Below are 23730 nucleotides of genomic sequence, written 5' to 3'. Positions count from 1 at the left end.
CCATGGAAACGCTTTCAACCGCAACCTATTCCGCTTTCCCGAAAAGCTCAGCTTTCCGTGGCGAGCTCCTTTCCCACCCCAACGTCTCTCCTCTTCCCCTGAGCTCAGGGCCGCCTCACTCGCCCTTTGGAGTCATCCATTCTTGGCAATTTCGGGAAGTTAGTGGTCAGCCTCTGGGTCCAAGCATACTCGGTTCTTTCCAAAACTCTCCGCAGTCCGGAGGCTCAGCCTCTGTTCCATCAGTCCAGCTGGAAGGCACTCGGCGATTTCCGGAATCGCTCGGGCATCTCAAAGCCCAGCCGAGCTTAGGGAAAGGCTTAGCTGACCCGATTGCACTCGGCTGTCTCCGGCAATGATCGGCGATCTCGGGGCATCTTCTACCCGCCAGTCCCGCGGGAGTATGTTCGGTTCTTTCCGGAAATACTCGGACGTCTCGAGGCTCCGCCTCCACCTAGCTTCACCCGCCCGCCCCGAAGGCGCTCGGCCATTTCCGCCGGGGGCGGGCCCAGCTGTTCGGAACCGCGGTGGCGGAGGCGGGGATCCCGCGGCTGCGGCGACGGCGGCCGCGGTGGAGCCACGGGTCGGGCTCGGCTCGGTGCGACGGCGGCCTCGGCGGCGGTGACGGCCGCGACCAGGTAAGTCCAGGCCGGCCGGCGTGGCAGGCCGGGCTGGGGTGCGCTCAAATGCGGGGCTCCTAAGTGGAGTGTGGGGCCGAGGTGGAAGTCAGAGCGCGAGCGCCGAGCTGCATCGCGCCCCGCGGGAACTGGGGGCCTCAGGGAACGGGAGGGAGGCCTCGGGCTGGACCTAGCAGCAGTGCTGCCTGCCCGGGACCGTGGGACAGGAACGGGGTGCCCCCAGGCCGAGATAAGGGGCTGGGGCTGCGGCCCCGAATGGAAGGAGGCCCTGCCTGGAATGGGGCGTCGAGCAGTAATGAGGGGCACCCAGGCATTGTGTGGGACGTAGTGGGATGCAGGAGGGTCGGGGGTCGACTCCACTTCCGTTCCCCGGGCTAGGCTGCCGGGTCCACGCAGGCCCGAGTGCGCGTCTGAGCACGCGTGAGCGGGCGCGAGCCCTGCGTGCAGCCGGCGAGCCCCTGGCCAGGCCTGGCCCCTCCACCCCGCCTTTTGGATTCGGGGAGCGCCGGTTCCCCGGGCGCACACACCGGGGCGTGTGCAAACCTGTGCATGCTGGAGCGCGGAGGCGGGCAGGCAAGCGGATCCGGGTGGTTTCCTGGATGTCCCCTAACTGGGCCTCAGTTTCCCCACCTGTAGAATGGGAGTACGGGAGGCCAGGAAGCGGGTAAGTTTGGGCGCCCCGGAATGTGGAGCCTCTGCTCCCTGCTCCGACACCTTCTGGGGCTCTCGTGGTGGGGGGGGGGATAAAGCCCACCCTCTAACTGGTACTCGAGGACCGGCGTGGTGGCTTGGTGGCTTTCATAGATCCACCCTGAACTCTTGGCAAGCAACTTCCCGCTGTCAAGCCTTTGCACGCTCTATCCCCTTAGCCAGTGCTGTCTCCTGTTCTCTGTGAAGACCCGCCCTCTAGAAAAGCACGCCCTCCCCCACCACCCAGTCTCAGGAGAACTGAACCTGCAGGGCTGACACTGGGAAGGCTGTCTGTGGTGGGCTGTTTCCCCAAGACTTGGGGCTCCCATGACTTGAGCATTGCCCTGCATCCAGCAGCCTCCCCGCTTGGCAGCTGTGATGCCCATCTCGCATTCACGCTGTCCTGGCTCCATGTCTGCCTTGCATTGGGGGGCCAAGGTCCCCTTGGTCTCCCATGACCCCCCCTCGTGTTTTGAGATCCTGTTCTAGGCCCCTCATTTAGCCAAGCCGGAACACTGTCCCCCCACTTCATTTCTCCCCTGCAGAGACCTTGGACTCACTTCTTAGTCCTTTGCCTGTGCTGGGCCTCTGCCTGGACCTGCTTTCCTACCTCTTTGCTTCCTTACTGCCTCCTTTTGTGCTCAGCTGGCCCGGCCCCTCCTCCGGGCTCCCACAGTACCCTGAGCATTCCCCATCACACTCCACCCACTCTGGGTATAACTATCTACCCATGTGGCTGCAACCTCCTGCAATCCATTCTGGGCCTTGAGGTTGGGTGGATCTCGGTTTATGAGTCCTGGCTTCCTGGCCCACTGAGTGGTCCAACAAAGACCTCCCTGCTCTGAGCCTCAGTTTCTCCATCTCAAATGGAGGGGCAATGAAGAGCTTATTTAGTGAGCATGCGTTATGCCTGGGGCAGGTTCTTGGAAGCTCTGCTCCCAGTGACCCCAAGGGAGGGCTGTTGTTACACCCACTTTACAGCTGGGGAAACAAGCCTAGAGAGGGGCTAGGACTGGCCCAAGGTTACCTAGTGAGTCAGGGGATTCTGACCCCATATTTGGGCCCGTCTCTGGGGTGGGGGTGGGAGGAGCCCAACCTGGCTGATGCCACCCTGCCCATCTCCCCCTAGGTCGGCGTCCTGGCCAAGCATGGTGACAGCCTGTGCCCTCGGCCCCCTCGTCTGGCGCAGCCGGAAGAGCCGCCAGCCTCGGGCGCCGATGGCCCCCCATGTGAGGGAGTGAGCAGCCTGGCCCTGCCCTACGGAGTGAGGGGGGACGCAGCAGCTGAGTGAGCTGAGACCACGCTGCCGACCCCCTCCCACCAGTTGACGTATGGTGGACCGAGCAATGAGTGACCCATGTCAGGGTCATGGAATAATGGTGGGAAGCAAGGCATGAGTGACCCCCGTGGTCACCTGTAACTTCTCAGTAGAAATAGTGGTCTCGGTGCCCCAAGCCGACTCAGCGACCCTCCCGGCCCTCACCCCAGCTGATGGGGCCACTGGGGCCCCGAGCAGCAGCTTGACCGTCCAGACCCCACCCTGCCCAGCCATGGCTGGTGCTGAGGGCTTCCAGTACCGCGCGCTGTACCCATTCCGCCGGGAGCGGCCAGAAGACCTGGAGCTGCTGCCAGGCGACGTGTTGGTGGTGAGCCGGGCAGCCCTGCAGGTGCTGGGCGTGGCCGAGGGCAACGAGCGCTGCCCACAGAGCGTGGGCTGGATGCCTGGCCTCAATGAGCGCACGCGGCAACGAGGTGACTTCCCCGGCACCTACGTCGAGTTCCTGGGTCCTGTAGCCCTGGCCCGGCCTGGCCCTCGTCCACGTGGCCCCCGCCCACTGCCCGCCAGGCCCCGGGATGGGCCCCCTGAGCCAGGTGAGCGGCAGGCAGGGACCCTGGCAGGGACGGGGTCCCCTCAGATCCTCAGTTTCCTCTTTTTTCTAGTGAGGCAATGGCACGTCTTCCAGGGGAGGAGGAATAAGCACATTTGGTCAGTCGATAAGTGTTGACCGTGCTGCTGTCAAGGGCTGGGCTCAAATCATGGCACTGGGAACACAGTGGCGGACATAGGCCTGGCCCCTGCCCTTGTGGGGCTCCTGGTTCAAAAAGTGACAAGAATGTGATTAGGTAATGAAAAATGCTGTGAGGAAGGAGCCTCACATGGAGGGGAGAGCTGGGGGTGAAGGGCTCCAGGCAGCAAGCGCAGCAAAGGCGGAGGCTGCGAGGTAGGACTGTAATGGCAGGTTTGGGGAACAGCTAGTAGAGTGGAGTGGGAAGGGAAGGGCAATGGGGGCTGTGCCTCAGAGATTCTGTGGGACTGATTTTGAGGACAGTGGGGAGTGTGCAGTAGGATTCAGAGTGTGCAGTAGGATTCAGAGGTTCAATTTAGCTTCATCCCTCAGTTTGCAGATAGGGTCCCTTGAGAAACCCCCTTTGTTACCTAACCAGGTAACCAAAATGAAGGGAGCCTCAAAGCCCAAAGAGGATGGGATGATCCCTCGAGGCCATGCAGCACACTGGGGTATGAGGACCCCACATCCCTCCCCAAAGACCCTTGGCCATCCACACTTCCAAGGGATGTGCTAGGAGTGGAGAATTGAGGGCACTGAGGGTATGTGGAAATTGCTGTATGTTGGGCAGAGCACATGGGTTCCAGCCAGGGAAACTGAGGCTCAGCTTGTGGGAAGGAAGCTAAGTGCCGAGTGCCTGGTAGTCTGCTCCAACCTTCACAGCAACCCAGGGGGGCCCCGTGTACAGATAGGGAGACCGAGGTGCAAAGGGGTCAAACCACTCACTCGGGGTCCATCACCCAGTGAAGGCCAAGGGCCTGGGAAGCGCCATGGCCCTGACCTTTGGCCTACCTGGTTTTGCGCTACAGGGACACTGGTGCCCCAAGAGGGTCACGCCAGAGCCCCACAGCATGGGGCCAGATGGGAAGCACTGAGGCGAGGGTTTGCAGCATCTGGTGCCTCCAGGGCCTACGTCCCGCCTCAGCCTGGAGGAGCAGGAGGCGGCCCCATCCGGGCTCCCAGCCAAAATCTGCCTCTCCCCCTGGTAACAGCCGCCTCCCTCCTCTGCCTGGCCCCGATCCAGCCTCTACACACATGCCCACTCTGGGTGGCTGCCCAGCCCCGCCCTCCAAATCCTCCAGGGCTGTGTGACAGCGGCTGGGGCCAGCCCTGCCCCGGCCTCAGTTTCCTCATCTGGCAACTAGAAGGCTTGGTCCTTTGCACATTCAGGCCCTGCCCCTCTGGGGTCCTAGGACCACCCAGCAACATGCTGTGGCCGCCTGTGTTTCCTCCATTCAACCCCACATCGGGAGCCGAGAGCAGAACGTCCGTGTCACCTGGGCCCCCAGAGGGAGGTTGCTCCCTCTCTCAGCCTCAGTTCCCGATCCATAAAATGGGGGTGACACATGTTCTGATGAGTTTTCCCTCCTCGTTTTGCAAACTCATCACAGGCAGATTTCAGAACTGCCCCCCCCCCCATCACCCACCTCCTCTCCCCTTGTTCTCTCTTTTTTTTCCTTCAGCGTTTTTGACTTAACTGGGCCTTTCTCCAGCTTGAGGCACCACCTGGCCTATCACTCAGGGAGGCCCCGCAGGCCTGGGCTTGCCCCTGCTGTATGCCAGGGCGTCCCTGCCGACGGCCGGAGCCTGCACACAAAGGGCCCGGTGGAGCGAGAAACGCAGGGCCAGGAAGGCCCCTGGCACCCGCTGGGAGGGGTTTCGGCATTTTTAAAACGGGGGGTAATACTTTTTTTAAAACAAGATGACTTAGAGAATGGAGGAAGGTCCTTGGAATGAGGTGTTCTAACCCGCAGAGGGATTTTGTCTTTTTATTCTTTTCAACCACTTTGTTGTTCGCACTAAGGAGGGAGAGGACACCGTGAGCCAGTTTCTTACTTGAGGAGACCGAGGCACAGAGAGGGTGGGTCCTGTGCCCCAGGTTGCACAGCAAGCAATGGCAGCACCCTAAACCTGCTCTCCTGAACTCCCACAAGCTCGGTGGCTTCAAGCAGCCGTGTACTTGCCCGCTGCTCTGGAGGCCCGAAGTCCAAAATCAAGGTGTCGGCAGGGCTGGGCTCCCTCTGGAGGTTCTTGGATGGATGGTTCTTTTGCTTCTTCCAGCTTCTAGTACCTCCAGATGTTCCTCGGCTTGTGGCCGCATCACCCCAATCTCTGCCTCTGTCCTCACATGACCTTCTCTTCTTAAAAAGACACCAGTCATTGGATTGAGAGCCCTAAATCTCAGATCCTGTCTCAGACTTCTTACTTTAATTCTATCTGCATAGTAAGGTCACAGTCACAGATATCAGGGATTAAGATGTGGACATATTTTGAGGGACATTAATCAGCCCACTATACCTGGTCTCCGAAGTTGTGGAAATGGATATTTTGACCCAGAAAATTGTTTACCACCAACTCGGCCCTCCCAGCCCCTCCAGCCAGGTTTTGGCTTCCCTAGGATGGTGGTACAGATGCCAGGCACTTGCCTAGACCGGACCCTACCTGGAGCCGCCCAAGCTGAGGTCCAACAGGCAAAGAAAGGGGCTGGGGTCCTTCCAGGGAACCCCACCAACATGCTCTACCCTTCTGCCAGGCCTCACACTCCCCGACCTGCCAGAGCAGTTCTCCCCACCTGATGTGGCTCCCCCCATCCTGGTGAAGCTGGTGGAGGCCATTGAGCGGACAGGTGAGCCTCAGCCTGCCTACAACCCCATTACCTCTGGTGATGGGCAACTCATCCCCTCATGGGGCTGCCAGACTCACTCTGCATGGAAAGAAGCCGAGCTTGGATGCCCTGGGCCTCCGTGTTGAGTTGGGGCAGTAGCGACTGCCAGGATGTGGATGGGAATATGGTCACCAGACCCGCCATTGCATGTACTGTGCCCTCTGGCACCATCTCTCTCCTTTACCCCTCCCTGCCCCAATTATCTCTGGGAGGTTGAGTGGCCATCCCAGGCCCCACGAGGGCTCCAGGAAGCATTTGAGGGCAGGGCTTGCCACCTGGGTTAGAGCTGAACCACCCCTTCGCCTTTCTCCCCAGGGCTAGACAGCGAATCCCTCTACAGGCCTGAGCTGCCCGCCCTGCGTACAGGTGAGGGGAAGCTTCGACGGGCAGGGGTGGGGGGGACAGCTGGCCTGGACATCACGACCGACATGCCCCCCTGCACCGCAGACTGGTCCCTGAGCGACGTGGAGCAGTGGGACATCGCAGCCCTGACAGACGGCGTCAAGGGCTTCCTGCTGGCACTGCCCGCGCCCCTCGTGACTCCCGAGGCCGCAGCCGAGGCGCGCCGGGCCCTGCGGGGTAAGCCTCGCGGGAAGCCCGCGTGGGGAGGGGGCCGGGGCGGACGGGCGCCGGCCCCGGCTCACCCTGCCCTGGCCGTCTGTCCGCAGAGGCCGCGGGGCCGGTGGGGCCGGCGCTGGAGCCCCCGACGCTGCCGCTGCACCGCGCGCTCACGCTGCGCTTCCTGCTCCAGCACCTGGGCCGGGTGGCCCGGCGCGCCCCCGCCCCGGGCCCCGCCGTGCGAGCCCTGGGCGCCACCTTCGGGCCGCTGCTGCTGCGCGCGCCGCCTCCCTCGCCGCCGCCAGGGGGCGCGCCTGACGGGTGAGCGGTGGGAGGGGGCGGGGCTGAGGCGGAGCTGAAAGGGGTGGGGCTTTAAATGGAGGAAGGGCCTTGGCGCCGGGCGGGAGTCCAGACCCGCTTAAAGGAGTATGAACGGGGCCCTGGGGGTAAGAGGCCAGAGCTGTTGTGATAGCAGGACTGAAAGGCTAGCAAGGCTGGGACCTGGCCTCCAGGAAGACCCCAGCAGGCCTGAGACGGAGGGATGAGACCTAGACCAGAGGGAAGGCCCGTGGGTGGTACGCGTACCTTCACTTCCTTCCTCCCCCTCCACACACACCCCCCCAGGTGCTGGACTCTGCGTTCGCTGTCTGAACATTTACTGAGTGCGTGCTGCGTGTACATAAACAGGAGTAGGCCTCCTACACCTGCCTGTCATCTGTCCTTCTTCCCTACACGTGCTCTCCCGTACACCTGCCCCAGGTGTGCAAACAGTGCAGGACCGGGCGCGCGTCAGGCCCTACCCACTGCACTCCCCTTCCCCCCAGGACTGAGTCCAGCCCTGACTTCCCGGTGCTGCTGGTGGAGAAGTTGCTTCTGGAACATCTGGAGGAGCAGGAGGTCGCACCCCCAGGTGACCCCCCTCCCCATATTCTCTCTTATCATCGGGAGCCTTGAATGCCGACTTGGGGCCCTGCCGGTATCCACAGGCTCTGTTGCAGTAGGAGCCAGCCACAGTATGCAGTCGGTACTCAATATGCATTTGTTTTCCTGTCTCCCAGCGCTGCCGCCTAAACCCCCCAAGGCAAAGCCTGCCTCTGCAGGCCTGGCTAATGGGGGGAGCCCGCCCTCCCTGCAGGACGCTGAGTGGTACTGGGGTGACATCTCCAGGTAGGGTTGTGGGATGGGGCCACGTGGCGGGCAGGGCCGGAAGGGTAGGGTCTCGGGGTGGGCACCCCAATCCTGAGTGTCTCCACAGAGAGGAGGTGAATGAGAAGCTCCGGGACACGCCTGATGGCACCTTTCTGGTCCGAGATGCGTCTAGCAAGATCCAGGGGGAGTACACACTGACCCTCAGGTGGGGGCCTGTCCCTTCAGGGGGTGACTGGGTGTGAAAACTGGGAGGGAGGCCACACCAGGTCAGAAGGACCGGGGGTGGCATGGGGAGTGGGACATGTGCATTGTCAGCCAGGACAGCTGGGGGTCCCCCTGGCTGCTGACGCCCCCCACCCGCCCCCCAGGAAAGGCGGGAACAACAAGCTGATTAAGGTCTTCCACCGCGACGGGCACTATGGCTTCTCAGAGCCACTCACCTTCTGCTCCGTTGTGGACCTCATCACCCACTACCGCCATGAGTCGCTGGCCCAGTACAATGCCAAGCTGGACACCCGGCTCCTCTACCCCGTGTCCAAGTACCAGCAGGTCTGTGGCCCGGGGGGCGGCAGCCAGGGAGGGCGGCACCAGCCTTGGGCCTAAGTGTCCCGGGCAGCTTCTCTGATCACACCGGGTGTCCCCAGGACCAGATCGTCAAGGAGGACAGTGTGGAGGCGGTGGGTGCCCAGCTCAAAGTCTACCACCAGCAGTACCAGGATAAGAGCCGCGAATATGACCAGCTCTATGAGGAGTACACCCGCACCTCCCAGGTACCACAGGCGCAGGGGCGGGGCGGGGGGCGGGCAGTGGCGAGGCCTTGGGGACAGACGTCTGCTTCCAGGTCACAGAGCAGCCACATAGCGCCTGGGCTGCCCTAAAAACAGAAATCAGTGTTTTTTTTTTAAAAAAAAGAAAGAACTGATGAGAAAGCACCAGCCAGCCCCCTGGGAGCAGCTGAGTCGGGACCTAGGAGGTGTCTCCTTGAGCCTCGGCGGCTCCCTGGGCCTCACTTTCCCCATGTGGAACTGTAAACTGGGGCCATGGTCTATTTCCCCTTGCCCTTGAACCTGGATGTTACTTGAAGTGCTAGCTAATACCCTGACAAGAGCTGATAGAGACAAAGACGACATCACGGGAAAGGGCAGCGTCTTTTAAAACAGGGAAGGGGGAGGACGGCTTTATCACACGAGGACTCTGTTAATAAATTACTTTCGTAAGTCGGGATGTAGCTTATTCAGACCAAACATCCCATCTCAGGCAGAGAATATCTCCATCCCCCCTGTTATCCCCAAGAAATTTCTTTCTTGTCTCCATTTTACCTGATGGATCAACGGAGGCTCTGAGTGGACAAGATGCCTGTCTGGGATTGGTTATGAACATCAGAATCTTGGAAGTGATGTAGGGTCCCCGAGTCTCGGTTTCCCCATTAATAGTTCTGACTTTGTAGGAGGCTATTGGCAGGTTCTACAAGATGATGTATAGAAAGTACTCCGCGAAGCATCTACCCTGAGAGGGAGCCCCACGAACTGTATGTCGGAACTAGATTTGTCTTTAATTCCCAGCAGTGCTAACAGATCCAAGTGTTGGTAAGGTACCCAAAAGAGGATCTAAAGGAAGACTGGGTTTGGGGAATGGGGTTCTGAAGGCTGAATAGGAGTTTGTTCAGTACAGTAGGAGCTAGAGAAATGATGCACCTGATAGAGGGAACAGCTTGAGCAAAGTCTCCATATCAGAGTTGGGATCTGCCTTCACCCCTCATGAGGGACTTGTAAGGAGTCTTGGCAGAAACTAAGATTCACCCCCTTCCCGCAGGAACTGCAGATGAAGCGCACAGCAATTGAGGCCTTCAATGAGACCATTAAGATCTTTGAAGAGCAGGGCCAGACGCAAGAGAAGTGTAGCAAGGAATATCTGGAGCGCTTCCGACGCGAGGGCAATGAGAAAGAGATGCAGAGGTGAGTCAGCTCCTCTGCCCTGCCCTGCCCCACCCTGCCCCACCCTGATCTGATGCAGTGCAAGTGGGGAAAGAAAGGAAACATGGGGCATCCTGAGTTCGGGGAGGCGGGGGGGAGGGGGTCATTTGAAATGGGCTTTGATGGATGAATAAGAGTTCCCTAAAAAGAAATCAGAGAAATCACCATGTGCAAAGGCTTAGAGGCTGGGAGCCCTCTGAGGCCTCAGAGCCGCTCCTCCCACAGGATCCTGCTGAACTCCGAGCGGCTCAAGTCTCGCATCGCCGAGATCCACGAGAGCCGCACAAAGCTGGAGCACGAGCTGCGGGCACAGGCCTCAGACAACCGAGAGATCGACAAGCGCATGAATAGCCTCAAGCCAGACCTCATGCAGCTGCGCAAGATCCGAGACCAGTACCTCGTGTGAGTGCCTGGCCCCGGGCTCACCTGCGGGCTCCTCGGTTCAGGGCCATCTGGTGAGGTGATCTCTGCCGGTGTCACACTCGTGTTTTCTCCAAGTGGCCCCTTGCCCCTGAGACCCCTCACCTGTCCCCGAGCCCCCTCCCTCTCATACAGGCCCCTCCTGGCCCCCTCGGCAGGGCTCCCTATGGGTTGGCCCCTGCCTCCTAGTTGTCCGTGAAATGGGAGCACTGCTCCCACGGGGCTGGGTCATCGGGAGCCTCCACCAGGATCCACTCCGTGAATGCCGGCTGTATGACCCCGCACATGCTAGGGCCGCAGCAGCCCCAGCCTGGGCTCAGATGCCGCCTCTGCCCGCTGAGCCACTGCCTTAGACGCTTACATGGCCCTGCCGTGCACCAGGCACGGTGCTGGGTGCCCTGTGCACATGAGCTCACTCTGTCTTCTCAAAGTTCTTTGTAAAGTTGCCCCTTAACCGCTGAGGGAAACTGAGGTACAGGACAAAGAGCTGCCCTGTGTGAAGGCACACTGCCGTGCAGCCCTCAGTCCTAAACCTCTGGTAGTGATAAAGACCTTGCTGGAATGGCGCATTCTGGGGGTTCAATAAGAGTTAACAGACACATAATAATAAGTAGGGGGTTCCCTGGAAGGCCCTCAGGTTCAAGCTTTCCTTGACCAAGCCAAGGCTGACCCCTTGTGGCAACTGGCGGCATTGCACCGAGAACCGGCCCTCGGACGTGTGTCTCTCCGCCCCCCCCCCTCGCCGCTTGGTTCCGGTCCGGCCGCACTGGCCCACCCTGGGCTTCCCGGCCGTGCTACAGCCTCTGTTCCCCTACCAGCAGTGGAACGAGCCTACCTTTCCTCTTCCTCCAGGTGGCTTACCCAGAAGGGCACCCGGCAGAAGAAAATCAACGAGTGGTTGGGGATCAAAAATGAGACTGAGGAGTAAGTGAACACCTACCTGATGGGGGCCAGGGACGGCATCCCAGAGGAGGGACCGTTTTCAGTGGGTTTTGCAGAATGAGTAGGAGTTCACCAGCGAGGGAGAGTCGTCCAGGCCGCAGGGGAGCCTCAGAGGCTTGAGGGTGAATGACTGGGTGCCCTCCCTGCTTCCCGCACAGCCAGTATGCGCTGATGGAGGATGAGGATGACCTCCCCCACCATGAGGAGCGCACGTGGTACGTGGGCAAGATCAACCGGACCCAGGCTGAGGAAATGCTGAGCGGCAAGCGGGATGGTACCTTCCTCATCCGTGAGAGCAGCCAGCGGGGCTGCTATGCCTGCTCCGTGGTGTGAGTGCCTGGTGGGGGCGCCGAGAGCGAGCGTAGGGCTGGGGGATCTGCACACTCCTGACTGCTCTCATGGAGCACCTACCGTGTGCTAGACTCTGGGAAGAACGGCCGGGAAGGAGCCCCCCACCCCCCACCCCCCATGGCTGCCACCGGCAGGAGGGCTTGTTGGGGGGCAAGGGAGGAAGCTAGGGCAGCGTTCAGGCAGGAGGTGCCGGCATCTGGACCAGCTTGGGGTCCGGGAAGTGGGGCGATGCGTATCCCGAGCGGAGGTCACCTGAGGGGGGTTAAGAGCAGGAGCATGGAGAACCCACGCGGGAGCCGCCCCCCCCCCCCCGACCGTCGGCTCCTCTGCCTGCGCCCGCAGGGTGGACGGCGACACCAAGCACTGCGTCATCTACCGCACGGCCACGGGCTTCGGCTTCGCGGAGCCCTACAACCTGTACGGGTCGCTGAAGGAGCTGGTGCTGCACTACCAGCACGCCTCGCTGGTGCAGCACAACGATGCGCTCGCCGTCACGCTCGCCCACCCGGTGCGCGCCCCCGGGCCCGGGCCCCCACCCGCTGCCCGCTGACGGCCGCGCGCCTGCCCACGGCCGCGCGCCCGCCCCCGCGCCCAGCCGAGGCGCCCCTGCGCGGCCTGGAGGGCTCGGTCTTTGGGGTTTTCTGTTTGTCTGTCTGTCTCTCTCTCCATTTCTCTCTGAGATTCTCTCCGTCTCTCCCTACCACTCTGTCTCCTTCCCTCCCCGTCCGTCTGTCCTTCTCTCTGTCCTTCCATGTCTCCGGGTTGGGGATCCTGCCTCCCCGGCCCCATACGCCCCTCCCCCATGGGCACCGCCCTCGGGCCACCCCGAACGCTGTGTCCTGCCCACCAGAGCCGCCGCCCCCCCCCAGGGTCCCCGAAGACCCACTTGGCTGCACCTGCCATGTTTACAGAAGCCCCTGGGCTGTGCGGCCCCAGCCTGGGTGCCCCGATTTTTAAGCCATAGACCTGGGGTCACGGCAGGAAGGAACTTTACTTGGCCACTTCTAAGAACCACCTCGGCCGGGACATTCTGGGCCGGGCGGGACCCGCCCCACAGACCCCAACTTCTCCTCCAAACCCTGAAGTGAAACCACCACTTGGTTGTCCCCACAAAGGGGCCGCTGCCAAGAAATAGCCCTCCAAAAAGAAAAGAAAAATAAAACGGGCGAGCCGGCCCCACCCGGCGGCAGTGCTCCCAGAAAGGGGGGCTGCCCGCAGTGCCAGTCACACCCCACTGCCCTCGGCACTTCCACTCGAAGGAGGGTCAAGGCTTCTCCCCGATCATGTTAGGTTCTGATTGTATTTTTTCTTGACTGTAAAGCCCTTTTTTCTCTCCTCTTTTGGGACGAGAGCCCTGGTTTTCTACACTACCCGCGGATCCCCCCTCCTGCCTGCCCAGCTAGGCTGGCGGGCAGCTTTTGTATGGTACGTTGATATTGGTATGGATATAAAACCTGGAACATGTGGATGCTTCTGTTGTTGATGGCGGGGCTTCTCCAAGGCCACGGGTGTGCTGGGGACGCCGGCATTCCCAGGGTCACACAGATCTGGCCCCTGGGTTTATAATTCCAGGGAGCCAAGGAAGGCCGACAACCCTCCCCCCTCACCCCACCACCACCCAGTTTAGCTGCTTGTGACTGGAGAAGGTGAGAGACTTGCCCAAGGTGCCAGGGCAGAGAGGCTCAGACCCGGAGATCAGCCCTACAGCATGGCCTGCTCAAGGCACCCCAGACTCCACGCCAGCTTCTCACCAGTGCCCAGGCTGCCCCCCCAACCCCGGCCCCTCGGGCTTGAGTCCCAGCACTCAGCCACCAGCCAGGCTCTCAGGAAAGTCACCGCCCCTCTGATGTGCAGGTGGGGGTCAACGGCACGACCCCTCCCCTGCCACCCAGAAAGGGCCCCTATGTCCTTAATTGACCCTACTTGGTAAGAGGAAGACTAAGCCTTGGCCCTCTCCTCTTCCCATACAGCACCTGTCAGGGCCCAGCATGCCCACAGCAGCCAGGGGTAAATGAACAAAGCTGCCCTCTGATCCATTTCTCCTCCACTGGGCTCAGAGGGCCGGAGCTGCTTCCCCTGGCTTCAGAGCCCACGGGCCTTTCCAGGTGCTGCCCCTGCTGTGTGCCCAGGTCAGGAGGTGCCCCATGAGTAACCCCAGGCCAGATGCTGCCTCCCCTACAGGCTTCACCCGCTGCTGCAACGGGGGACACAGGATAAAGGTCACTTTCTAGATCCCATGACCCCAGCCCGCTGAGCCTGGCCGCCTCAGGTGTCTGCTCTCAACCACCAGCCCTGTCTCCTTGGGAAAGTCACCCCTCACCTCTGATCCTCAGATTCCTCTTACCAAGCAGGGTCAATAGTTGCTTCCCCCACCCCCAAGGGCCAGACAAACGAGTGAGGTTACCTTTGTGAATTCATCCAATAGGTGCTTAGCAAGCACTGGAAAAATTGTAGCAATTTATTATGGCTTCTGTCCTGCCCAGCAAGCTCGGCCAACGCTGCAGAGTTGTGCTGCTTAGTCTTAGAGAGGCATCACAAAGGAAATGGGCTTTGCAAAGAGTTCAAAGGGACAGGACGGCAGGGTCATCCAGCGTGGGGACTTCAGGGAAACCCCAGCCCGGGGCCTTGCTGCTATGGATAGCAGGCGGGGACTTCCCCCACGAGGGAAGAAGACACAGGAGCTGGGGAGCTGGGGATTTGGCTGTAATCTGGGCCAGGTGTGGGTGTTTCCTCCCGTGGGATCAGGTCCTGTGTCACGCCTGGTATTTGAGGCCCTGCAAAGTCTGAACATCTGGGTTATTCCCTCACCGCCCCAGCCTCCACGCCTTTAGGCGGGCTATTCTCTGCCTGGTTACTGTCCCGGGTCAACACTTTTCCAGCGGTGCCCCCCACCCCCACCCCAGCCTGGGGCAACTCTCCCCCCCACCCCACCCCTCACCCCTGCCCCCGGCTCTGAGCCCTCCCTGTGGCTTTATTCCCCAAACTTCACTCTTGTCCCCATTTGACAGAAGGGGAAGCTGAGGGTCCATCGCCTGGGGTGCCCAGTACGATCCGGAGGCAAACCCGGGTCCAGGTGACTCCAGCAGGTTTGGGTCCCACGTCACCATACCCCCCCCCCCCAGCCTACCCCCTGTACACAGTATAGGCTTCAGGTAATGACTGCCCCAACCCGGGGCTTCTCTCCTCCCGTGGGAGTTCCCCGCGGGCCTGGTTGCCCACTCCCACCCCACCCCCACCACCTCCAGCTCTGGATGCTGGAAAGAAGGAACGCCCGCTTGCTTTATGCCCCCCCACCCCCGCCCCAGACAGGGCTGGGAGGACCAAGAAGCGCCAAGACCAGCGCTGGCTTCTGCTTTCTGGCTCAGCTGTGGCGCCGCCTGAGGCAGCCCCGCGCGACCACGCTTGGTGGGACTGCAGCGTCGGGGCTGGGGAGCCTGAGGCGAGGAGGGGGCGCCAGGGGCAGGTGGCGGGAGGGGGCCCACTCTCCGGCGGGGGATCAGCCGCCGTGAGACGGCAGGGTAGCGAGGCGAGGTGCCCAGACTAGGAATGGGGGGGCGCCCCGGCTCACCCCGGCCGCCCCCAGAGCGGTCCGCGGGGCGGGCGCGGGGTGACCCTCCCGTCTCTCTCTGCGTCCCCGTGTCTCCGTGTCTCTGAAGCCGCCACCTAATCTCGGCTCGCGGCGCCCTGGCCCCAGCCTCACATGACCGGGCGGCCCTGCCGGCCCGGAGGGGTCGGGGTGGAGAGCGCGGGGCGCGGGGGGAGGGCGGCGCCACGGCCTCGTGACTGCGGGCCCGGCACCTGGCGGGAGTGAGGATGGGGGCCAGGTTGGAAGGGGACTCAGACAGGCCAGCCGACCCCGAGAGACGCCCGCCCCAGCCCCCAGGGGCGTGGGCCCCCGGGAGGCGGGTCCGGCCTGGGGGGCTGGGCCACCGCCGGGTTAAAGGCGGCTCCTTGTCGGGCCGCTGCTCCCGCCTCCGCACCCTCGCCCCGCTGTGATGGCCTCGTCGCCACTCCTGCCGTTCCTGCTGTTCCTGCTGCTGCTGCTGCTGCTGCTGCTAGCGCCGGAGGACCCCACGGCGGCGCGGGCGTCCCCGCTGGAAACACTCCCCGAGGGGGCGGCCGCCTGCAAGGTAGGGACGGCAACGCGGCGGGGAGGGAGGGGGCGCCAGCGGGCCCGGGCGCCCGGGCAGCGGGGTGCTGCGGGAGGGGCGGCTCCTCCCCTCTCCCCAGATTTTGCCGGGAAAGAGCGGGGTTCGGGGCCCCGGGTCGGCACCGAAGACCCCCCCCCCGTCGCTGTGGCCCCAATCCGAGTCGTTTCACTTCCCCATCTCGCGTCTGACACTCTAAGCTGTCCCCCACCCCGTCTCCGCCCGCCCCACCCGAGGGTGCGTTGAGCTCCTACAGGGTACTTCTGGGGCGGGAATGGAGTTTTCTTTCGAAGTGCAGGGAAGCCCAGAGAAGTGGGCCCGTGGCACCGACCCTCCAGGTGCTGCTTCCTGGGTGCCTTTCGGCCAGGGAAGAGCTCGCGTGTTTCTGGTGCGGGGCAACTACATGCCCCGGAGGCTGAGCCACTTGCTTTTGCCTGCACCGGCACTGGCTGCCTGCCGCCCAGCAACTGAAACCGGAAGTCAGCACATATTAGGCGCCGCCTCAGCAGTAGGGCTTGGGAGGGGGGTTCACCTGGGCCCCTTGAGAGGAAGAATAAATAAGGGGTCAGCCCAAGTGTAGGGCCTTGCTCAGCTCAGGGCCAAGGCTATGGGGATGAAGTGGCCACAAATGAGCATGCATTAGTCTCCTGTGGTATGCACCTCCGAGAAGGCAGGATGGAGAGCAGTGACCAGAAATGTGCATGTGTGTTGAGTCCTTACTGCATACATTTCCCCTGGGCGAGGGGTTTCACCTCAACTGAAGGAAAGCAAGAGCTGTTCATAAATTAAGTGCCTACTGTTTGCAAGTCTTTGTTACATCCGTTTTGCAGAAAAACTGAGACTGAGGGGCGCCGCCTGGGTGGCCCAGTCGTTAAGCGTCTGCCTTCGGCTCCCGTCATGGTCCCAGGGCCCTGCTGGGGAGGGCAGGGGAAGCCGCCTTCTTCCTCTCCCACTCCCCCTGCTTGTGTTCCCTCTCTCGCTGTGTCTCTCTCTGTCAAATAAATAAATAAAATCTTTAAAAAAACAAAACAAAACTGAGATTGAGGAAGATTTAGGGATGCAATAAAGCCTGAGAGTCAGGCTCACACCCCTTCCTCCCGCACAGGCTGGGGGCCTGTGCCTGCAGATGCCCCCCAGGAAGTCACAAGCGCCACCTGTCAACGTGAGCCTCTACTACGAGGCGCTGTGCCCCGGCTGCCGGGTCTTCCTGGTCCGAGAACTCTTCCCGACCTGGCTGATGGTCCTGGAGATCCTCAATGTCACACTGGTGCCCTATGGAAATGCCCAGGTATGCTGGCCCTGGGAAACCGAGGCACTAGGCCAGGGAAGGGGGCACCTGGTGCCAGCACTCACCCAGCTGCCTTGCAGGAACAAAATGTCAGCGGCAGGTGGGAGTTCACATGCCAGCACGGTGAGCAGGAATGCAAGCTGAACAAGGTGGAGGTGAGCAGCCCCCAGGGTACCTGAGTGGTGGGAGCACAGAGGTGGAGGGGGGAGATTGCCCATCGTAAGGAAGGCAAAAGCCAGGCTCAGAAGGGATTGCAGGCAGCTCCATCCTCTGTCTGCATGCCTCTTGAATCACATCTTCATTCACCGCTTCATTAGTGAACACCCGTGATCACTCGCAGAGCGGTCTAGGGCTGCTCTGGGCTCGCTTCATGCCCTTGCCTGTCCACCCCCTATCCCACAGGCCTGCCTGTGGGACCAGCTAGAGAAGAACTTGGCCATCCTGACCATTGTCTGCATAGAGGAAATGGATGACATGGAGAAAAATCTGAAACCAGTGAGCAACACCCCTCACTTGGCCCTGGGTTGGGAGACCCTGGACTTCCCTGTCCCCAGACAGACCCAGGTTCAGGTCCTGGCCTGACCACCACTCTCTGTGTAGCCCCAGGAAAATGGCCTTCCCTCTGGATGCCTCAAATCTCTGAAGCAGGGGAACAGAGCTCTTTGGGGGAGCATGGGCAGATCAAGGAGGGCTTCCTGGAGGAGGTGCCTCTGAGCTGGTCTTGGATGAACAGAAATGTCCAGGGACACAGATGATGATCCTCCTCTGGGGTATGGGGATGACAGGACAGACCCGCCTACTTCTCTGGAGGATTATGAAAAAAACACCTCCCAATGGAGTGACTCATTGACACCAATAGTTTATTCATTCATCAAACATCTGGACCACCCAAAAGGCTCACCCTGGGACACCCCGAGCCCTGCAGAGTCATAGTGCGGCCAGAGGAGGACAGAGGAGGAAGGAGCACTCGGCAGATTCTGGGGAAGGAAGGGGAAGGGTGTTCCTGGTAGAGGGAACAGCACATACGGAAGCTCTGAGGAAAATGAGATACCGTAAGGGGTCCAGGGCTGCAGGTCTGGTCTTCTGAGACACAGAAGCAGCCTGAGCCCCTGCCCTGAGGGCCTCCACTCAGGTAGGTGTTGAGCACGCGCTGTTTATGCTGTGGACCCAAATGTCTCCTGTTACCAGGAAGGTACAAGCTTGGCCCTGCGGGGGGCTGGAGGAGAGACCGTTGGGGAGATAACCCAGAGGAAGCTGAGGCAATGCTCCCGCTCAGCCAGCAACCCTTGTCCACCCTCAGTGCCTGCAGATCTATGCCCCAGAGGTGTCCCCGGACACCATCATGGAGTGCGCAATGGGGGACCGTGGCATGCAGCTCTTGCACGTCAATGCCCAGCTTACAGATGCCCTGCAGCCGCCCCACGCGTATGTGCCCTGGGTCGTCGTCAATGGGGTAAGAACTCTTCTAGCCCTCGGTATGGCCACCGCGCCAGCACCAGGATGACAGATATGCCCTCTGGTCTGGGAGGCAGGGGCCAGACTTGGGGCCATTTGCAGCCCCTTCTGGGCTGGACACAGGCAAGTGGGACTGGATGACTTCCTGTCTTGCTTCGTGCAGAAACCCCTGAAAGATCCGAGTCAGCTCCTAAGCCTCGTCTGCCACCTGTACCAGGCAAGCTGGAAGGGGACCGGAGGGGTCTGCTAGGGGCGGGGGTGGGCAGCAGCTCCTTTCGGGACCCCCAGCTCATGGCCGTCTCCTCCAGGGTGAGAAGCCAGACATTTGCCAACCCATGGCCAGCTCCCAGAGGGAAGTCTGCTTCAAGTGACAGCTGGTGCCCAGGAAGGAGCTGCTGGAGGAAGAGCAAAAGGGCACCTGTCCCTGTCTTTCCTGATCCCTGACTCTCAGCAGCTGCTTCCCATCATCCAGATAACTTATACACATTCCATGAAAGCCCAGACTCAGAATCCTGCCCCCAGATCAAGCATCTCGCCCCACTGAGAATGGTGCTACATTGAAACGAGTTTAATAAACACTTCTGGATTTTGTGATCCCTTTGATAAGTTAACAAGTCCCCCTGGACCGACACGCTGCTGGGACCCCCCTGAGAAGTCCCCTTTCTAGGCGAGGCAGAACCAGACAGACACTCTTCGCCCCACGGGGAGCAGACCCAGGCCAGAGGGGAGGCACCAGGGCTGGAGGAGCCCAGAGAGGGAGTGAAGGCTCTGCTTAGGGAATAGGAACATTGGGGCTGGGGTTTTGAAGGGTGACTAGGAGTTCATGAGGCAGAAGACGTATTCAGTAATTCAACAGACAGCCCTTAACTACTCCCTTTTGCAGACGCCACACTGGGTGATAGGAGTTGGGCAGATATGGGCCAGAGGGAGGCATACCTCATGAATACATGGGAAATACCCACTGAAACTGAGTAAAACTCCCCAAAGTGGCACAAGCCACCACTTTATTTTTTTTTAAGATTTTTAATTTAATTTTATTTTTTTCAAAGATTTTATTTATTTATTTGACAGAGAGAGACACAGCCAGAGAGGGAACACGAGCAGGGGGAGTGGGAGAGGGAGAAGCAGGCTTCCCGCTGAGCAGGGAGCCCAATGCAGGGCTCGATCCCAGGACCCTGGGATCATGACCTGAGCCGAAGGCAGACGCCCAACGACTGAGCCATCCAGGCGCCCCTATTTTATTTTAGATTTTATTTGAGCGTGAAAGAGAGTGCGTGCAAGCAGGGGGGAGGGGCAGAGGAAGACGCAGTCTCCCCACTGAGCAGGGAGCCCAATGTGGGGCTCCATCCCAGGACCCTGGAATCATGACCTGAGCTGAAGGCAGACTGCTTAACTGAATGAGCCACCCAGGCGCCCCTTTATTCTTATTTTTAAGTAATCTCCACACTCAATGTGGGGCTCGAACTCACAGCCTGGAGATCAAGAGTCGCATGCTCCACCAACTAACCCAGCCAGGTGCCCCCTAAGTCATCACTTTAAATACCACCCTTAGCTAAAGACAAAAGAAAGAGGGGGTGTTCCCAGCTTTATTGAGGTATAATTGAGAAATTTGTATACATTCAAGGTCTACAATGTGATGATTGGGTATGTGTATATATCCTGAAACATTTACCACCAACGAGTTAACACCTCTATCACTTCACGTAGTTACCTTTTTGTGTGTGTGATGAGAACACTTCAGAGCTCCTGGATTAGCAACTTTCAAGTATACAATATGGTACCGTTACCTAGAGTCACCATGTTGTACGTTTGAGCCTCAGAAAGTACTCATCTTATAATAAAAGTCTGTACCCTTTGACCAACCCATTGCCCCCATTCGCCCGGCCCCTGGCAGCCAATGTTCTTGTTTCTATGGGTTTGTCTTTTTAGATTCCACACGGAAGTGAGATCACGCAGTATTTGTCTTTCTCTGCCTGGCTTATTCCACTTAGCATAATGCCCTCCAGGTTTCTCTGTGTTGTCATAATTAGCCGGATTTCCTCCCTTTTCTTAATGGCTGGATAATATTTGAGTTGACCCTTTTGTTCAAAGTAATCTCAAAGGAAGACCTTCCTTGGCAGGTCTCACTGGATTTGCCCTGATTATTTACACAAGGGCAGCAGGCATTCAGTTTGCTTTGCTGGGAGTTTCCAATAAGGAATCTCAAGTTTGGACTTTTGAAAACCTCTAACATCCGTTAACTCCAGGCAAAAAACTCCACCACGCCACCGGGTTTCATCTGCAGTATCTATTCCTTCTGGAAAATTGCTCTACTCCGGACATCCCTAAAATAGCACAGGAAATCTTAGTTGACCAGGACCAACCTATAAGACTGACCCTGCCAGCCAGGTACAAGCCAGTTTTCCTGTAAGGATTTTGTAAGCATTGGCTCCCAAAAGCCAAACTTAGTTTCTGGAAATTGGCTGGTCAAATCATGTATATAGGTGTTTCAGGTTCTGGAGGAACCTAATTCTAACTCCTCTGCCACCTCCAGCACCTTGAGAGTGGACTGGATTTTGTAACTTGATTCCAAAGAGTAGAGAAAGGGAAAAAGAGTAACTTGACAGTAGAGACACCTGGTTGGTATCACCTTAACCGTGTGATCCGGGTTAGCATGACCCATGTTAAACCATGTACATATCACATGCCCTGATATGATGCAATCAAGATACTCCATCTCGGGGTACCTGGGTGGCTCGGTCGGTGGAAGGCTCAGCTTGCTTCACCCTCTGACTGCCACTCCCCCTGCTTGTGTGCACTTTCTCTCTCTCTCTCTCTCTCTTTCAAATAAATAAATAAAATCTTAAAAAAAAAAAAAAGACACTCCGTCTCTGTGGGACTTTCCTCAAAGACCCAGAACTCCAGTCTAACCATGAGAAAACATCACCCCAACCCAGACTGAGGGACATTCTATAAGATATCTTATCAGTACTCCTCAAAAGTGCCAAGGTCACGAACAGCAAAGGAAAAATGGAGAAAGTGTCACTGACCACAGGAAACTAACTTAGTGGGATCTTGGCCAAATGAACATTTTAAGGAATAACTGGAATTATGACTAACAGGGTATTATTCTTGCCTCAAATCAGCCAAGGCACCTCTAGGAATCTGACAAATAGAAATATATCGCAGACAGTGAGGACATTAACCAGTCTCCCTTTAGATGGGCTGATTAGGATAATTATGCCTGCAAAATAATGTAATATCATACTCGTATTCTATCATATCGACAAGATCTACCTGTGCTGGAGGAGGGCATACAGATGCACACCTGAGGCGGAAATCTTGGGGCCATCTTAGAATCCTGCCTCTCTTGGGGCACCTGGGTGGCTCAGTCGTTAAGCGTCTGCCTTCGGCTCGGGTCGTGATCCCAGAGTCCTGGGATCGAGCCCCGCATCTGGCTCCCCGCTCAGTGGGAAGCCTGCTTCTCCCTCCCCCACTCCCCCTGCTTGTGTTCCCTCTCTCGCTGTTTCTCTGTCAAATAAATTAAAAAAATAAGTAAAATTTTAAAAAAAGAAAAAGAAAAGTTCACTTGTAAATTTTTATCCCATTTACATGTATTTAACTTACTCCTTTTTAAGAATTATGTTTGGGGCGCCTGGGTGGCTCAGTTGGTTAAGCGTCCGCCTTCGGCTCAAGTCATGATCCTGGAGTCCCGGGATCGAGTCCCGGGATCGAGTCCCGGGATCGAGTCCCGGGATCGAGTCCCGGAATCGAGTCCCGCATCAGGCTCCCTGCTCAGCAGGGGGTCTGCTTCTCCCTCTAACCCTCCCCCCTCTCATGTACTCTCTCTCTCTCTCTCATTCTCGCTCTCTCAAATAAATAAATCTTTAAAAAAAAACAATTATGTTTAGATGACTTACGAACATTTCATGAGTCACGACACAGCTAGCTATCATCCTATTTTTTTTCTAAAGATTTTGTTTATTTGACAGAGAGAGACATAGCAAGAGAGGGAACACAAGCAGCGGGAGTGGGAGAGGGAGAAGCAGGCTCCCCGCTGAGCAGGGAGCCCTTTGAGGGGGCTCGATCCCAGGACCCTGGGATCATGACCTGAGCTGAAGGCAGACGCTCAACGACTGAGCCACCCAGGCGCCCCATTATTTTTCTTGTTGACAAATCAGGCAAGTATCAAAAATCACAGACGTAAAGAACCTAAAAAATTAAACATACAACTCTCTCCCTTTTTTATTTAGTGTCATGCTTGATATACATTACACAATTCACTTTTATTATAGGTTTTGTTCTTATGGTTGAATTTATAGTTTTATAATCTTAAACACAGAGATAATGAGTGTGTTTGACTAAATTTATGTAAGCACTTTTTAAACAAGTCAATTAAATAGAGCTCTTGACAATTACTTTTTAGCAATATCTCTGGAGGTAAAAAAAATATTACATAAACATAGAGACACATACAATCAGAGATCTTATAGCTCTTATTTTTAAATTTTAGGCCATGAGACAGGTACAAGAATACAAAACTCACATGTTTAAAAAAATATAGTTGAGGGGTGCCTGGCTGGCTCAGTTGGAAGACCACGTGACTCTTGATCCCGGGGTTATGAGTTCAGGCCCCATGTTGGGTGTAAAGATTACTTAAAAATTAAAAAAAAAATTTTTTTTAATCTTTAAAAAAAATAGTTGAGGGGGCACCTGGGTGGCTCAGTCAGTGGTGCATGGGACTCGATCTCTGGGTCATGAGTTCAGGCCCCACATTGGACATTGAGCTTACATTTTTAAAAAAATTAAATTAGGGGCACCTGGCTGGTTCAGTTGGTAAAGCATCGCGACTCTCGCTCTCTGGGTTAAGTTGGAGTCCCACATTGGGTAAAAAGATTACTTAAAAGTAAAAAAATAAAAAGCCTTAAAATTTGTTTTAAATAAATTTTATTTATTTATTTATTTTTTAATTTGACAGAGAGAGACACAGCGAGAGAGGGAACACAAGCGGGGGTGGGGGTGGGAGAGGGAGAAGCAGGGTTCATGCTGAGCAGGGAGTCCGATGCAGGACTCGATCCGAAAACCCTGGGATCATGACCTGAGCGAAGGCAGACGCTTAACGACTGAGCCACCCAGGCGCCCTAAATTTTAAAAATTTAAAAAAATAGTTTAATCCAAACTATATTTCTGGCAGATGGAACAATTTACTAATATTTGCAAAGAAGACTTTTAAGAGATTTCACATGCTAATTTGTTCCCAAATAGCCCTCTGAGTAGGTAGTTCCATTTTAGCTTTGGAAATAGTTCCTATCAGCCTGGGAATATTAGCTTTCAATTAGACAATTTCTGTCCATAGAGTTCCTTTAAGAATAAAAAAAAAAAAAAGTCCTGGGGCACCTGGGTGCTCAGTT

At 57.8% G+C, this 23730-nt stretch overlaps 2 protein-coding genes across 2 annotated transcripts; both read left to right on the top strand.

The window, feature by feature from the left end:
* Positions 1-539: 539 nt before the first annotated feature.
* Positions 540-12915, top strand: PIK3R2 (phosphoinositide-3-kinase regulatory subunit 2). The gene is made up of 16 exons (XM_028126850.2): positions 540-635; positions 2455-3197; positions 5925-6017; positions 6372-6422; positions 6504-6635; positions 6725-6935; positions 7439-7524; positions 7673-7781; positions 7870-7968; positions 8132-8312; positions 8408-8533; positions 9576-9718; positions 9962-10138; positions 11009-11080; positions 11257-11427; positions 11792-12915. The coding sequence occupies exons 2-16, from the start codon at positions 2876-2878 to the stop codon at positions 11997-11999; spliced, it is 2181 nt and encodes a 726-aa protein (XP_027982651.1). The 5' UTR covers positions 540-635; positions 2455-2875; the 3' UTR covers positions 12000-12915.
* A 2379-nt stretch (positions 12916-15294) lies between these two features.
* Positions 15295-18934, top strand: IFI30 (IFI30 lysosomal thiol reductase). The gene is made up of 7 exons (XM_028087196.2): positions 15295-15579; positions 16703-16885; positions 16966-17040; positions 17288-17380; positions 18186-18338; positions 18504-18557; positions 18649-18934. Exons 1-7 carry the CDS (start codon positions 15445-15447, stop codon positions 18709-18711), a joined length of 756 nt encoding a protein of 251 aa, XP_027942997.1. The 5' UTR covers positions 15295-15444; the 3' UTR covers positions 18712-18934.
* The last annotated feature ends 4796 nt before the right edge of the window (positions 18935-23730 follow it).

Source organism: Eumetopias jubatus, unplaced genomic scaffold, assembly GCF_037043125.1.
Source record: "Eumetopias jubatus isolate StellerSeaLion01/CBP00866 unplaced genomic scaffold, mEumJub1_p1.0 scaffold_1, whole genome shotgun sequence".
Lineage (NCBI taxonomy): Eukaryota > Metazoa > Chordata > Mammalia > Carnivora > Otariidae > Eumetopias > Eumetopias jubatus.
The sequence above is the reverse complement of the archived record's forward strand: the minus strand, read 5'-3'. Positions and strand labels throughout refer to the sequence as shown.